This window comes from Mustela lutreola, chromosome 11 (assembly GCF_030435805.1).
Source record: "Mustela lutreola isolate mMusLut2 chromosome 11, mMusLut2.pri, whole genome shotgun sequence".
Classification (NCBI taxonomy): domain Eukaryota; kingdom Metazoa; phylum Chordata; class Mammalia; order Carnivora; family Mustelidae; genus Mustela; species Mustela lutreola.
In genome coordinates this window covers 413,873-429,998 of record NC_081300.1, presented here as the reverse complement: position 1 = coordinate 429,998, position 16,126 = coordinate 413,873, and the positions used below count along the sequence as shown (strand labels likewise).

The window sequence follows — 16,126 nt, the reverse complement described above, 5'->3', positions numbered from 1 at the left end:
ACCGTGCTCACCACCACCCTTGGTTTCCCAGGGACGCTTCCACCGAGACACGCGCAGCGGCCTTGAGTGACGCGTCAGGGCATCGGCAACGCTGGCGAGGGCCCGGCCTTGGGCTGGTGGGGCCGGGGCCACTGGCGGCCTGCACTGCCCCATGAGACACCCTCGATGACCTCCTGCCCGGGGCGCAGCCAGCAGTCCCTTGTAGGATCTCAGCCTTACGCCCCGAAGATAGGCCACATCGGTGGGGTTTCTCTTTTGTCAAAGGTTTAATTGTGGGAGTAAGGGCCACAGGGCCTTGACAACGTTTTGAGTTGGAGACTAAATACAGTGGGGGTTTTCTTCAGGACCAAATGGCACTAAGCTGCAGGTAATTTTGTAGGCCAGACTGTTGTCTGTCTCCTGGGTCTTCTTCAGAGAGGCCCGAAACACGTCAGCCGGTCCTGAGTCCCACCAGCCCCCTGGGCCAGTGCCCTCGAGAGGAGAGTCCTGCCTGCCTGTAGGGGTCTCCGTTTGCAGGCGGTCGTGCAGCCTCTGCAGAAAACCATATCGTGCATCTGAGGGAACATGGCCCCTTGTTGGCACCCTGCTGGGCTCTGCTGGGGACGGAAGCCGTGTGCCGGCCGGTGCTCGGCGGCCTTTCTGCCCCAGCACCACGCCACACTCCGGGAAGACCCGAACATAGCAGGACGTATTTTAGTTTATTTTGAGCAGCAGCAGGAAAATGTCCGTGGTTCTTGTCAGCGCAAAGTCTCCCCAGCAGCTCAGAGTATCGTGTGCAGAGGATGGCTTAACTGGCGACAGCTGGACCCTACTTGCAGACGTGCTAGGCTCCGTGCTCCCGTTTTTTGAACGTTAGCTGGTGGACGTGCTATTTGTTTCATAAAAATGTTTTCTCCAAACAAATTTCCTCTATGCTCCTGTATCTCTAAGGGAGTTGCTGACCCCACAGGGGGCTGGGGGAGGGGCCCGCTGGCCTCCACCTCCCCAGCCCCACAGCCGCCCCACAGACACACACTGGCATTGAATGGGGGCTCACAGTCCTGCATCGTGTGGCTGAGTCCCGTGTGTTGTGCCACTCGCCGTCGGGGCTGACAGGAGGGAACAGGCATCGTAAGATGAGGGAACGTGTGCCAGTCCTGCCTCCCGGTGGGTTTCAGAGTGCACCCCAGTCTGCGAGGCAGTGACCCCAGGTCTTCCATTAGAGTAGAGGAAGGTTGGCGGGGAGGGTGAAGCATGTAGGGAATTCCGAAACCTCGAGAGAATCCCAGGAAGCTTCTTGAAAACGAGTGAGTTGCCAGAGGAAGGGGTCACTAGTGGGCTGGCAGAAGTGAGCACGTGGTTTTGTTTTCTAAAAGAACACGTGGCCTTGTTCTTTTGAGATGACTCAGGGTGGATTGCTTTTTTAGAGTTGTCCTTGTGTGTGTCTAGATTTGTACACACTGGGTACCTTACGTAGGTGGTTTGGTGTTAGTGCAGTTGTTCTTGGTTTATCAAGAACATTCGATTGAATAACAAATTGTCTTTTGTATGAGTTCCTTCCGTGGTCTGTTTGCCAAAAACCTCTGTTTTTCAGTACACTTGGGTTCTGGGAACTGTGAGATCTACCGCAGGACCCTGGCATAATTCACACGTGCCAGGTAGTTGTCTCACTCCGCTCAGTGACTGGGGGGGTCCTCGGACATAGGGCTGAGAACTGTGAGCTTACTTACCTGTCTCCTGTCGGGAGATCCCCACACCCACCTGTGCCCTGTCCTGATGCCCCGGGGCTCTCCTGTGCCCTGTCTTCATGACCACTGAGCTCACCTGTGCCCTCTGTGCTCACCTGTGCCCATCTGTGCCCTGGCTCAGGCTTGCTGTGCCCACGTGTGCCCTGGCTCAGGCTTGCTGTGCCCACCTGTGCCCATCTGTGTCCTGTTTCCGTCTCCTCGTCCTCATCGTTGCTCACCTGTGCCCTGTCCTGGTGCCCCCGTGCTCACCTGTGCTGTGACCCATGCCTGTCGTGTTTGTCCAACCCTTTGGAGAGGGCTGTTCCAATGGGCTGTAGCTCACACTGATGGGCGTTCCCCAGCGTGTCTGTCAGAGGCACTGTGTCTGGGACCGGTCGCCTCTCCCGGCCCCCAGCGGCCACGGTCCCCTTCGATTCTGTCCCTCCTTTGTTCTGCTGCCAGAGCTCGCTGGAAACACAGCTCAGCTCAAGTCCCTGGAAGGGACTTGAGGCGTGTCCCGGTACTGTGGCCAGCTGCACTCGGGAGGCTGGGGGCCATCCTCTGGACATGTGGTCAGACAGCCAGTAGTGCCCTGACAGCACATCACGGGCCCATGGCCTTTGCCCCCTCATGTCTCCATTGGAGGAGGAAGGGCAGGGGCGGTGAGAGATGGCCGGATGCTCCCTGAGAGCCTGCACTTCTCTGCGTCTTCCCAGCCGTGTGTTGCTGTGACGTTCTGTTTTACCGCGGGGCACTGGGAAGTCTCCGTGTCAGTCCAGCGCCGTCCTCGCTGTGTTCATACAGGCTTCAGGCATCCGCAGGGCTTCTGCAGCCTGCCCTGTGGGCGAAGGACCGACTACGGTCCGCGTGTGTCTAGTGTGAGGATTTCTGTGGGGAGTTGTGCTGGGTTAGGGTTGCACTTCGTGTGTGTTGGGGCTCACACAAAGAGCCTTCTGCCAAGACCCTGGGGCTGCGATCACCATGTGCTGGGGCCTGGACACCAGTGTCCCCCGTGGGCAGCAGCTTCCTTCCGGCACGGTGGCGGGTTCTGTCACACGTGAGACGGTGAGCCTTCCTGTGTGGCCTGGGCGCTCTGGTTTTACCGAGCTTGTAGGTTTGCTGCTGCTGAGTAAGCGGCGGCGGTGAGTGGCGTGAGCTCAGGCCTCCCGTCGCTGCTTGTGCGCAGGGACGCCTTCCTGAGAGGATGTGGGGCCACCGGCATGGGCGTGCCCCGTCGGGGGACTGAAAGATGGTCCCCTGAGAGCTGACCCGAGTGTCTGTCCCCGCACACGGTTTCGCTCACTGGGCTGGCACTTGGAGGGTTCGCACGACACTGGGGAGTTACCCGGCTGGGGTTTCGGCCTCGTGCCTCGCACACCGCCTTCTCCCTTTTGCTTTGAAGCGGCACTCGGTGTGGGACGCGTGCGTCAGGGACACCTTCAGGGCCGCTGTCCTGTCCCTGCGGCAGGTGTGCCTCACCCGGAGCAAGTGCTGTTCTGCAGGTATATTCGGAGTAAAATGGGCTCATTGTCTCTTGGCTTCAGAATGTTGAGATGAAGCAAGTTTATCTCAGAAGCTACCACGGACCCCAGCTTTGGGCGGGTGGGGGTGCCTGCGGGTGTGGGTGTGGCCGTGGTCTTGTCTGAGCCTTTCCCGCTCAGGGCTGTTCTAATGACACGTTCACAACGTTTTGCCCAAGTGACGATGCTTGGGGTTAGTGGGGCATCGGACACTGCATGAGTTTTCACCGGTGTCCTCTCCCGGAGGCTGCGTGTCCCGCTGTCCCGCAGTGCTCTCACGGACCAGGTTTGCACACCTGTGTTCCCGCGTGAGCCAAACACACGAGGTGTGTGGAACTCTCGCTGTTGTGTGGCCACAGGCTGGTGAGCAGGTTTTGTGCTGGGATGTGTGGGTCGTGTCTCCAGAATAAAAGAAAGGTCCACCCTTCAAGTTAAAATGCACAAGTCCGTTCCGACAGGGGAACGTTCGCAGTCCCATCAGGACAGAAGAGGTGCTTTGAGTCAGATCGGTAGGGAAGCGCCAGCCACGAGAGATGAGAAGGGCTGGCGCACGATGCCGCCCACACCCCAAGCACAGGGAAGCATCACGGCGGGTGGACGACCGGCCTGTCGCTGACCCCCGTGTCGGCCCCAGGTGGGCGCCCCCAGCACGGCCTCCCAGCCTCGCGCTCCCTGCAGCTGAAGTCCACGGAACAGAGAAGGGAGCGCCCGCTCAGTCCGTCGGGCGGGCAGTTCTCCATCAGGTCAGGGGTCAGCCCCGTGTTGGACCAAGAGCTTTCTTTAAGGAAGAAAAAACGTTACAGCTTCGGAAGAAAGAGCAGCGGTTCCTGGAAGCGTGGGTGCGGCGGGACGAGCAGGTCCCCAGCTCTCGCCCTTACTTGCAGGCGGGGCCCCTCTCCCAGCTCTGCTCTGGGACAGGCACCCAAAACAGAGGGTCGAGGGACAGGAGTCTGTGGCCCAGAGAGTATGGAGGCTCCTTCCTCTGCCTCTGTGTCCCCTGCGGGGCCCCAGGCACAGCACAGAGTGGAAAGGAGCGCCCCAATTCTGGGGAGAAGCAGACCCCAGGCTTGCCTCCGAGAGCAGACGTGGGACAGACGGTATTACGGAGGCATAAAATCCACGTCGCTGTCCGTGGAAGGCAAGGCCCTCGCCAGGCTGGTCACCTGCAAACACAGACCCGTGTTCCCCAGAGGCTTGGAGAAGCTGTCCAGTCGGAGCCGTCCGAGCACAGCCTGAGTGGCAGCAGACGCCCACCCCCGGCCAGCCCAGTCGTCGGGGTTAGGAGACCAGCACGTTCAGAGCTGCTCTGTGGCTGGGCTCCCCGGGCAGAGGCGCAGAGCCTCCAGGGAACACACACGCAATGACAAGTGAGCAGCAGGGATTTCAGAACCGAGAGAGACGCGCTCCACGGGGTCCCTGACGGCCGCCCCACATGCCCGACCCAGTGGAGGCAAAGAAGGGAGAGCCCACGAACAGGGTCGCGGAGACCCCCTGGAGACGAGCCGGAAGACAGATGGGGGTCTGTGGTCAGAGCCACAGTACGTCCGGTCAGCAGCAGAGCCTTCTGTGTGCGCCACTGAACTCCACAGCTGGGAGGACGGAGCATGGGGTGGATACTTGGAGGAACGATGGCTGAAGACCCCAGGAACTTGGTCAAAGCCATCAATTTACTGGTTTCTGATGCTACAGACCAGTCTGGCCAGTCATAGATTTTCATAAAGCAGAGTGTCGTCCACGCTCTGTGTCTCCGCGTGGCTCCCTTCTCCCCAGGACCACAGCAGGCCGCGCGCAGAAGGCTTGTGTTCGACGAGGGCCCTGCGGAGCGCCGGGCGTCCTCGTGCGTGTTCAGAGAGCGTGTCTCCCCGGCAGGGGCGCAGGGACCGGCCGCATGGCAGGACTCGGTGTTCATGGGCAGACGTGCACAGAAGAGGCGGCTGGAGACCGTGCGGAGAGTGGTTTGAGGCTAGGTCACGCAAGTCTCTCATTCTAGGTGTCGTGGGCACACTTTAGGAACAGTACGTCCTGCAGAGCTTTAACTGCTTGTTTGTCTGACGGCTGGAACGTCTCCTTTGCGTCCTCTGCCCTCGTGGCAGTCGGACTTCCCGGGCCGTCTCATTTACGTGTGTGCGACCTCGCGGTCATGCCCACTGGGCTTTCTTCCTCAGACTGAGTCCGGCACGGACATCAGGCAGGGACACCGCCGTGACTTTGCCAAGTGACCCTTCTGTTCACACGCCTCTGTTGGGAGCAGGAGCTTGCGGACCAGCAGATTCACTTGTGCCGTTCAGGGCTTTATGTGGGTCAGCAAGCTCCCCAAGGTAGTTCAGCAGACGGCTGCCGTGAGGGCTCTTGTGTCTCTGCTCGGTGCTGGGCCGCACATTGGGAAGCTGTGCAAGCCACGTCATGAACGTTCCGGACAGCTCGAGATAGTTAACAGACGTTAGCTTTTAGAGAAAACACTCGAGATTGAAGATAATACGTGAAAATGGCGTCTTTATAGTCGGAAAGTGAAACAGGAACACAGGTCCTAATTTATTTCTCGAGATCTAGAGGGCCTGTCCTGCAGGGGGCTGTGGCCAAAGGAGCTGTGACAAGCGTTGCTGGCCTAAAGCTGGAGGGAACACCAGGCGTCACCGCGAGCTTGTCTGCTTCAAGCGTGCGGGCCGAGGCGGACTGGGACAGAACCGCCTCTGTCCCCTTTTCTGTGTCCTCCGTGGGTAAAGGGTCATTAACACGTCTGAGCACATTTCCTTTCTATCAAGAGAGAAAGTCGCCTGGCACAGGGAGTGACCGGGAAGGTGCATTTCCAGCCTGGGGCATGCTTCTGTTCCTCTCTTTACCGTGGCCCCTCGCCGGCCTTACGTCTGCGCCGGCAGAGGCCGTGAGGAGTCCGGGATCCCCACGGTCCTGCGTGTTCCCAACAAGACGATGGGAACGCTTTCCAGGGCCTGCACCGGGAGCCGTGGGGGCCTCTGACAGACCTCCGTCGTTCAATCCGTAGAAAGCAAGTTTTTTCTCTTCACATACTTGGCTTTTAGGTTTTTCCTTAAGATTCTAAAGTTTTTACCCGGCATCTTTCAAGTAGTGTTTATAAAATAGTTAATTACACCTTACTGTTTTTCAAAGAGCCCAGTTACCCTTGTGTAAAGGACAGGCCTGGAGCCCTGTCTTGGCTCTGAGACAGACCCTTGTGCCCGCGTCAGGCAGGAGCCCGAGCAGGTTGAAGCATAACTTAGGTACGGCTCCTTCCTACGCACGATTCTCGCTGGTGCAGAACGTTTGCCTGAATCTTGCCAAACAGTCGGCAGGACGGACGCGCACGCGGGTCTGCCAACTGCAGACGCGACGGTCGACGGGCTCCTGCCTGGGGATGGTGCTGACGCTCCCGGCCCGCCTCGCGGTCTCCAGGAGGCCGTGATTGTCTTTCGAAGACCTGGTTTAATTCCTCCTTTTCCTCTTGAAAAGGTAACGATGCAGAGTTACAGGCCTGAAGTGTCTTCAGAGGAAGTTTAATATCCCAACAGGAGACTGGCTCATCAGCCGAGAGCGGGCGCAGCGGTGAAGGGCGCGTGCGCCCGCTCTCAGTTAACCCCGTGCTTGCTGGCACCTGCCCTCAGCGTAGGAGCGAAGCCCGCGTGTTGCCTGCAGACAGCACAGTGACGGAACGACCGTTGCCGCGTTGCTGTAGCTGCCGCTGGGCCGTTTCCACGCTCTCACCGAGGTCAGCGTGGCGGTGACGGAACTGGGCTAGGATTGAAGCTGCCCTGTGCTGGGACCTCACCTCTCCTGTCCGAGCCCTCATAGTCCGTGCACAGAAGCCCAGGGGTGCTTTGGGGTGCGTGAGGCCAGGGAGGTGAGGAGCGGGCAGCCCAGTCCCCGAGTGTGGAGGGGTGGGGGGGGCGTGCCCTTCGCCTTTGTAGAGCGGGGCTGCTGCTGACCAGCCCTGCCGGCTCCGTCTCCGGGCCCCTCCCCTCCCTGGAGGACGGGGCTGGGGCCGAGGGCTCCAGGCTTCTGCTCCCCGCCCCGTCCTGAGCCCACCAAGAGTCTGTCTGCCGTGTCGCCGGGAGCGCTGTGTCAGGTCAGAGGGACAGAGGCCAGCGAATTTCTCTCTCACTGCTTCATACAGCAGATAACCTTGTTACGTAGGATCCACTTTGCAGTCTTAAAGACGTAATCCTGTTGACTTACATGGTGTTCGACATCCTTGCTGGCTTTTTCTGTGTGTGTATTTCTGGGGAGAAAGAGAGGCCTTCCGCCCTGGGTGCGGCACCCAGGACTCACGGCGCCGGGTTAGTGCGGTCATCTCTGCGCTCCACTGGCGCCTTCTGTAGTAAGTTCATGTTTGTAGTGATGCAGCCACACGTTTGCCGTTAACATCCTGAAACGCTGTGGCACTTCTCAGGCGTGCGTATGGTTGGGGGCGTTCCGGAGCCGTCAAAGAAGAGCTTCTAGCCTGGGAATTGGCTCTGCGAGCGTCCGCCTTGGCCTTGGCTGCCCTGAGCACCCAGGCCGCTGCGGAAGGCAGGCCTGCTGCCGGGTACTGTGGGGCACAGAGAAGCCCCCGGCTTCTCCGTCACACACTAGGTTAGAGCAAAGAAGGACCGCGGTTTCCCTTGTGCGAGCAGAGCGCCACTCCTTGAGAAAACAGCAGCGTCCCAGAAACACCCTTAGAGGGGCTCCGGAGCGCAGTGCAGTGAGCAGGACGTTTCTGTCCCGTTGCCATGGGTAACTTCCGTTCCATATTTTCTCCTTTTCACCCGATCTCTGTCGTTATCTGGTGTCTGTGTTAGAAGACCAGGGCGAGCGGCGCCTTCAGCTCGGGTCGTGATCCCGGGGTCCTGGGATCAAGCCCCGCATCGGGCTCTCTGCCCAGCAGGGAGCCTGCTTCCTCCTCTCTCTCTGCCTGCCTCTCTGCCTACTGGTGATCTCTGTCAAATAAATAAATAAAATCTTTAAAAAAAAAAAAAAAAAAAAAAAAAGACCAGAGTGAATTTGAGAGAAAGGCAGAGAGACCAAGGTCAGACCAAGGTGGAAGGCCGACCCTCCCCCCGTCTTCTGTCCGTAGGCTCACCCCAGCCTGAAGTGACAGCTCCGTCTGACTGAGTGGGTGTTGGGAGGCTGCCCAGCCGAGCTGTTCCGGTGGGAGAGCCGCGGGAACCCCCCCTCGGTGGCTCTCCCTGGGGACCCGGCGTCCCTGGGGGCCGGGCGCTTGGCCTCTGGAAGCAGACCTGCCCCCGGCTATAGAGGATCAGTGAGGGCCGTGCTAGGCCCCATGACTACTAGTCCCCATCACCATTGCTTGGCATGTCCGTGAATGGTTCAGTTTGCAGAGAGCGAGGCCCCAGACACAGCTGGGACCCCGCCGGCAGCAGCCCTCCCGACACTCCAGAGCACCTCCTGGGAAGCAGTCGTTCTGTGCGGCTCATCGGTCACGAGCATTTTAACAGGATCTTTTTCACCGCGCAGCTCATGCGCGCACCAGCTAGAAACCCGTCAGAATCATGCCGCCAAGAAGTGACTGCCCAGGCCTGCATGACTTGCAGCAGGGTCCCATGGGGGGTGCCGGGAGCCCAGGACAGGCAGCCTGGCCCTGTCGGCTCTCCCTCGGCCTCCGGAACCTGCTGTGCGCCTCCCAGAGCCCCGCGGCGGAGGGCCCGGCGCTGCAGACCCAGGAACCCGACGTGCTGCCCACGCGCCGGGAGTGACTGGGTGGGGGCCGTGGGCCGCGGGACGGGCGGAGGCTGTGTTCCGGCACTGACTGTCCCCCTCCGCCAGGTGGATGACATCCTGGGAGAGGGGAGTGACGACAGTGACACTGAGAAGAAGCGGCCGGAGGAGGAGCAGCAGGAGCAGCCCCCGCCCCGGGAGCCCCAGGCCACGCTGGAGGCCACGCCATGTGGGGAGAGGACCAGCGCAGGCAGCCGGGGGCCCAGGTGAGGGGCCGGGGGGAGGGTCCCGGCCTGGAGACGTCTGTGGGTGCGACGGAGTCTCAACAGAGTCCCCAGACCTGGGCGTGTCAGAAGGCGACAGGAATTTCTCTCCACGTCTCATGCTTCAGGTGACTCCTCGTGGACCCCAGTTTTTTCCCCTTGGGGGAGCCCGTCCTCGGTGCTGTTAGTGGGGACACCCCACGGGGCCAGCGGTCGCCAGCCTGGGGCAGAGGGCAAGGTGGCGCCGGGGCTGGCACGTTGGGGCACAGCGCCCACTTTCCGGCGTGCCCTGCCTGTTCGCGGCCCCGTCCGTGGGCAACATGCTGGGGCCGCAGCCGCCTCTCCACCAGCATGGACACTGACCTCGTCCTCTCCTGGACCGAGGGCAGCCTGCCGGTTCTCCTCCTCCGAAGCCTCTTTTTGTCTGCCTTGGACCTGATCACCGCATTTGCTCTTCGCTCAGTTTCCTTCCTTCTGGCCTCTTTCTGAGTCTTCCCACTCCAGTGGCCCGGCTCAATCCCGCCAAAGCCAAAGCCACTGTCCCCACGTGCCTGAGCTGCCTCGGGGCCCCGCTGCATGCTGGGACTGGCCTCGCCGCCTCCAGGCTACAGTCCCCACTTCCTGGCATCAACACTTCGTTGCTTTGCTCCCTCGTGTTGGTGGAGTCCGTGCGTCTTCCAGAAGCTTCCTGGGCCAGTGCGTGTTGGACACACTGCGTGGCCACACAGGCTGCCTTGGCTTCACCCCCGCCGGCCTGACAGTGGGGTGGGGGCTGCAGGCGGCGTGGCTCCAGCTCTCTCCGGCAGTGTCCGCGGGGGGCACCGCCATCTGCCGCGGGGAGGACTGCGCCCCTGCCCCGTGCGCTGGGCGGTTTGCACGCCCCCCATGCAGCCCCAGCCGCGGTAGACCCCCACGATGAGAAGCTGGCAGACGCGTGTCCCAAGAGCTTCCTCCCAGCCACACACCGGTGGGCCTGCCTTCAAAGCTTCTGTGCCTCAGTTTCCTCTTCTGAAATGGGGGCATCGGTGGTGCCGTCTCGGGTCACCAGGGCCGATACAACACAGACGCGTGTGTTCGCCCCGTGCCTGGGATCTCCCTCTGTGCCGGGGCTCTTCTCTTTCCCCACTGAGTCCGTACACCTCAAGTCTGACCTCAAGACGTTCTGTGGGTAAAGAAACAGCCCAAAAGAGTTGTTTACGTGAGCAGTCCAGTTCCAGAGCAGGACTGGGCCAGACGTGCCAACAGCAGACGGGGAGAAGGCGCAGAGATTCCTGGCCCCGTGTGTGGGAATGTCCCTCTGAGAAGGGCCGTGCACGTGCCGGCTGCGGAGCAGGAGGACGTCAGCCTCTCAGGCGCGCTTGCTGTCCTTCCTGTCACACGGTGGAGCTCTCCAGAGCCGGCGTGAAGCCTGTCACCTTGTCTCGGGAACGAGTTGTTTAAAATGCCGCGTGAGGTGCTGTAAGCCTTGCTCGGTCGTCGTGCTGGCCGTGTCTTCCTCCCGGTGCAGGGGTACCCTGGGGTCTGTGGAGCCGGGGGTGCAGGTGCCGGCTGGTGCCGGTGACACAGGACGCCGACGCCACCTTTCCCTGTCGAGTGGAAAAGAAAGTATTTTTCACTGAGATCAGAAAGGCCTGGGGGGAGCAGACCAGGAGTGTCCTCTTCTCTTGGGCCCGTGGGTGCGCCACTGAGCCCCCGAGTGCACATGCTCTACCGTTTCTGTGTTCATGGGGCCGTGCCCACCCACGACAGACTCCAGGCTGGTCGGAAAGAGCCTTTGACGTGGATCGGGTGCTGGCCTTCTGCCCTGCAGGCGCGTGGAGCAATGTGGATTTAGGCCCGGGGGCTGGGTCTCCTGCGTCTCGGTGGCCAGCCCACTCAGGGAGAGGCAGTCCAGCTTCCAGCTGGAAGTTTCTCCTGTGCTGTGGAGAACATCGGAACCAAAGGTGCCAGCAAGGCGATAAGAAGCTTGAAATCTTCCAACGTGACGGGGTGGGGGGCAGCCAGACGTAAGTAGGGCCAGACGTGGGGCTGAGCCCCCAGCAGGCGCCCGGTGTCCACACCTGTCCCGAGGCCAGGAGAGCAGGGCACCCCCGGACTGTGCTTGGGCTCTGCTTGCTGTGTGGGACGTCCGAGCTGGCTCCTGTCGTCACCAAGCCTGGAGACACTCACGGTGCTCTTTCCCTCCTGCCTTCCCCTGCTTCTGCTGAGCTTGGTACGTGTGGCCGTGGTGGGAGCTCGGGGTATCTTGGGATGCCCCACGGCTCTGACCCCCGACTGCAGCAGAGTCAGACAGCAGCGGCTCCCCGTCAGCCATCGCGGGTGACTCGCGTTTGCGGACCTTGTTTCTTTCTGTAACAGAAGTTGGCCGGTGTGCGCGTCCGGTTGTGTTTTTCTCTCGCTCGTGGGGACTGGATGCGGAAGTGAGGGCCGGCTTTGCGCCCGGGTGTCTGGTTGGCAGCCCCTCTCACCAAGTCTGCGTGGCCGAGCTGCTCGACGGGTCTTCACGCCCAGACAGCCCAGCTGGTCCCTTGGCGTACAGCGGCCACCCCGGCGGGCGAGAGGCCAAACCAGCCTCCACAGCATGGGAACCGCACCGCCGGCTTCCACTCCCAGAGAAGCTGCCAGGAGCGCGGCCCGGGGAGCCGCGTGGAGTGAGAGCGAGTAGCGGCCAGCGGAGCGAGCGTTCTCAGAAGAGCGCACAGTGACCTGGCCTGTGCACCGGGGGGGCACAGCGGGGCAGGGGCAGAAGAGCTCCCGGGGCGGAGGGACAGGGTTCTCACACACACACACCCCGAAAGCTCCTCCAGCTCCGGGGAGGGTGGTGGTCGGCGCAGACACCCCCACCGGCACGCGCCATAGTAGCCGGGCCGACGCCAGGGACTGGGCACGCATGGCCGCTGCTGCGGAGACCGGGCCTGCGCGAGTGTGGGAGAGAAGGCCGGCAGCAGACGGACCCCATCAGACAGACGGCAAGAGGAGGGCGTCCCCAGCCCGGGGCAGAGAGCGTTCGCCCGGAGCCAGTTTGCCTCCCAGAACATCCTGAAGGAGGCGCTTGGCCGCGAGCCAGGGAGCCACGCGGAAACGGGGGTCGCAGCAGGAGCAGGTGTGTAAGACGACGTGTGTGGTGCTGTCTGCGGGGCGAGCAGTGCGGGGAGCCGGCCGTCGGCTGGCAGAGGCAGGAGGAACGACGCATCTCGGAAGAAACGGCAAACGGGAAGGTTCGTGTGTCGTGCCATGAGTGTGTGCTCTCCGCCCGCCCGCTCATGTGTGAGATGTGAAGTCACGCGCGGTGTACGGCTCGTGGGGACGCGTGGCACACATAGGTACCGCGAATGACAGGGCCCGAGCAGAGGGAAGAGTCCGTCCCCGTGTCTGACCGGGGCAGACTCAGGCTGGCCACCATCCATCCTGACCGCGTGCCGCGGCGTCCGTAGCCCCCGTCGGGAGGGAAGGCCAGGAGCCCGTGCCTGTGCCCGTCCCATGGCGTCCCGGCAGGCAGGGGAGACGAACCGGGTCTGAGCCGCACCACCCTCGAGCCTGCAGCGCGAGCAGGTCGGGAGGTCCGAGAGCAGACTGACTGTCGGGCCCGCGTGTGCACTGCTTCGGGGGGAGCAGCGGGCAGTGCTCAGAGGCTGGCTGCCGCCGTCCATCCTGGCGAGGGCCGAGAGGTGGGAGGTAGACCGGCGGCTGCTCCGTCACCCACACACGCACACACACGACGGTTGGGCCCCACGGCAGCCCACGCCACCGGGAGAAGGAGCCAGAGGACCCGCCCTCTTGGTCCCAGGTAGTGAGGCTACGGCACGGGGGTGGTGGTCACCGGGTCGGGGTGAGCGTCTGTGAGCGCACACTCGTGCCACCCACGGTGCCCGCCAGGCCGGATGCTCAGGAGACCGGGCTATGGAGCGAGGGGGGGCGCTGGTGCCCTCCTGCTCCTTCTGCGAGGACACTCCGATGGCGTCGTGGCCGTCGGCAGGCTTCTCAAAAACAGTTGCCGCAGATGTGGTCCAGAGAACTCTCCCTCTGCAAACACGCCCGCCGGACGCCTGCACGCGGACTGCAGACCGGGCCGCTCGCCGCCCCTGCTGGGACTTTCCCGAAGGCCGTCTTGGGGATGCGGCAGTTCCCATGGTTTTTGCTGGTGAAAAGTCCCTCCGTGGTTCCTGGGACGTGACCTGGCGTTTGTCCTGAGGAAGCGGCAAAGCCTCTTGGAGACCATCCGGCCGGACCGTCGGGCCGCGGGCGTCCTTGCTGTCCACGTCGTGACCTGAGGCGGCGCACGGCCCACCCGGCCACACAGGCTGCCACGTCCCTGAGCGCACGTCGGGGCAGCTGGTGGGCTCGGCGCAGGAGTGTAGGAGACTGCCAGGTCGGGTCCCACGTGTGCTGCTCTGGTGCCTGCCCGTGTCTCCGAGCGGGAGCCGTGGATGTCGTCTTGGTCTTTCTGTTAAAGGGGCCGCACGGGCTGGCGGCTGTCACCTTGGTCAGTGTCACTGTGGCACCGAGCTTCTCACTGGAGCAGGCCCCATGACAGGTTCTCCATGGATGTAGTTGCTGGGGACATGGCTGGGGACATGCCCTCCACTCCACCACGGGTCCCCTTCCCCGGAGACCCCCATACCATGTGCGGGACAGGCCTGGCCTCACAGCAGCGTGTGCTCTTCAGCTCGAGCACGAGTGTGGCCCAGCTCCTGCGCACGGCTGAGGGGTCCTGCGGACACGGACAGGGGACCCGGCCTCCAGCCTGAGCCCTGGCTGTCTGCACACTCCGGGCCCAGCTGCCTTCCACAGCCGCCGTGACACCCGACGTGGACCGACCACACAGCGGGGAGTTGACGGCCGCCCTGTAGGCTTAGCAAGTCTAACCCCGCATGTCAGGTGACCGGATGGCCGGGTGCCTGCTCACAGCGAAAGGCAGGCTCCCTGCAGCCCACGCTCAGGTGAGGAGACCCCAGCACGCCCGCCCTTGCTCTGTGCCGCACACACGTCTGAGAAGGGAGCAGCCAGGTCGGCCTCGTACATGCTGTCCCCGCAGGAGGCCGGCCTGGCCCCCCCTTGCACGCACGGGCACACGCATACACGGAACAGGTGTGTTCATCCGGGCAGTGGCCTCGCCGAGGGCAGCACGGCGGCTCCTTTCTTTCTGCTAAAAAACCAAGCTGCTTTAACCGGCAAGTTGAAAGCACACGGTTTGTGGACACTGGGCGCTGGTCGTCATTAGACACCCACGTGTGCGCGGCTGTCACAGTCGCGGGACCGTTGTACACGCCAGGGACAGCGAGCTCGAGGCGCCGGAGGGCGGCCGCCAGCAGCGCGTTTGGAGGCGGGAACGTCGAGGAGGAAGCATGTGCCGATGCTGCTGTCCTGTTCTCCGCTTTCTGCAGGGTCTGTCTGTGAGCGCGTGCGAGTGCCGCGCGTTGTGAGGGGCGTATTGACTGTCGCCTGCAGCCCCGTTTCCAATTCTGGAGATGAGTTTTGGGGGGAGGGAGCGCCTCCAGCAGACCCCCTGCTGAGCATGGAGCCCCACTTGGCGCTCGATCCCATGACTCCGAGATCACGACTTGCACCAAAATCAGGAGTCAGATGCGCAGCGGAAGCCACCCAGGTGTCCCGAGGTCGTTCTTAATTGGTAAAGTTCAGTCCTGCTGTACGTTACTTAACCAAGCGCGACCGGGCGCCGCTGCCCCAGACGTTCTAGAGCCGGCGGGAGGTTCACAGGGGCGCCTGGGGCTCAGCCGGTGAGGGGCTGCCTTTGGCTCAGGTCACAGCCCCAGGGTCCTGGGTTCCAGCCCGGCCTTGGGCTCCCTGCTCTGCGGAGAGCCTGCTTCCCCCCTTCCTCTCCCCCTTCCCCTACTCTTGCTCTCAAATAAATGAGTCAAATCTTTCTTTGAAAGAAGAAAGGTTTTCACAAAAGATTTTACCCTAAATTACCATCGTTGTAAGGTGGCTGTCTCGAGAGAACTTTCCGAGCCGGCTGCGGCTTCTCCACCTGTCCTGGTCCTGACCCCAGGGGTCCCTGCTTTTCCCCAAGCTCTCCCTCTGCTGTCCTGCTCCCGCCGGCACGCCTCTGCCTAGGGGGTCGTCTGAGCTGCTTCCTGGGGTTCCTGATTCGCGTCCGCACAGCAGTGGGTCCAGCTTTTTCCTGGACTCAGGGCCTTCCTCCCCAGCAGCAGGAACTCTCTGTCCTTGCTTTTTTGTCTCAAGCTCTCAAAGGGATGAAAGGGACCCTGGGTGCGGACGGGGCTCTCCACGGGGAACAGACTGTTCATAGGACGCGGCGAGGGAAGTCGGTCGCGTTTGTCCCTTCCTGAGGCCGGCTCTGCGCAAACCAGAGGACTCCCCCCAGACGGTGTGACGGAGTGTGTCCACGCAGCGCGAGCTGGGCTCCCAGTCCGGCCAGGACCCCGGGGGCGGGTGGAAGCCCAGGACCAGGAGCACATCCTGACGGTAGATCGTGGGGTGACAGGAGACGAGCCTTCACGATCCCTCAGCGTGCTCTCCGGCTGCAGGGTGGGGTCCAGCCGGTGTTTTCCCAGGTTTTCTCAAAATCACTGGCGTTTTTGGTGAACCTCTACCGCATGCCAGCAGCCAAGACGTGTTCCTGCACTACTGTTCTGGGCACCGGGCCCACGCATGCTTTCCTGGGCAGTGCCCGGTGGGACACTGGTTTTATTGGGGTCGTCAGTCGTGTGAACAATAAAAACACCCCCTTGTAGTGACTTGACGGCCCCTTGCCGCTCGCACGCGAAGCGGGTCAGCTGTTGGCCTGCCTGGTGTTGCGGATACGGCCTGTTCTCCGCTCAGCAAACGGACAGTCCTCCAGGTGGGCACAGAAGCAGCTTGTTTGGGCGCTTGGGCGACTGACTCCTGATTCCGGCTCAGGTTGTGATCTTAGGGCCGTGGAGTCGAGCCCCGATTCAGGCTGCCCAAGGAGTCAATTGTGCCTCTCCCTTCCCCTGACTGGCACACG

General features: G+C 62.2%; 1 protein-coding gene across 4 annotated transcripts in view; it reads left to right on the top strand.

The window, feature by feature from the left end:
* Positions 1–16,126, top strand: part of CTDP1 (CTD phosphatase subunit 1) — a 51,867-nt gene that overhangs the window by 34,037 nt on the left and 1,704 nt on the right. For 2 of the 4 annotated variants that reach the window (XM_059138725.1, XM_059138726.1), the window contains one exon: positions 9,002–9,159. The exons of the other annotated variants lie outside the window; for them this stretch is intronic. In XM_059138725.1, the coding sequence (XP_058994708.1) occupies positions 9,002–9,159 (158 nt within the window). The remainder of the gene's footprint in view (positions 1–9,001; positions 9,160–16,126) is intronic. 4 annotated transcript variants of the gene reach the window in all.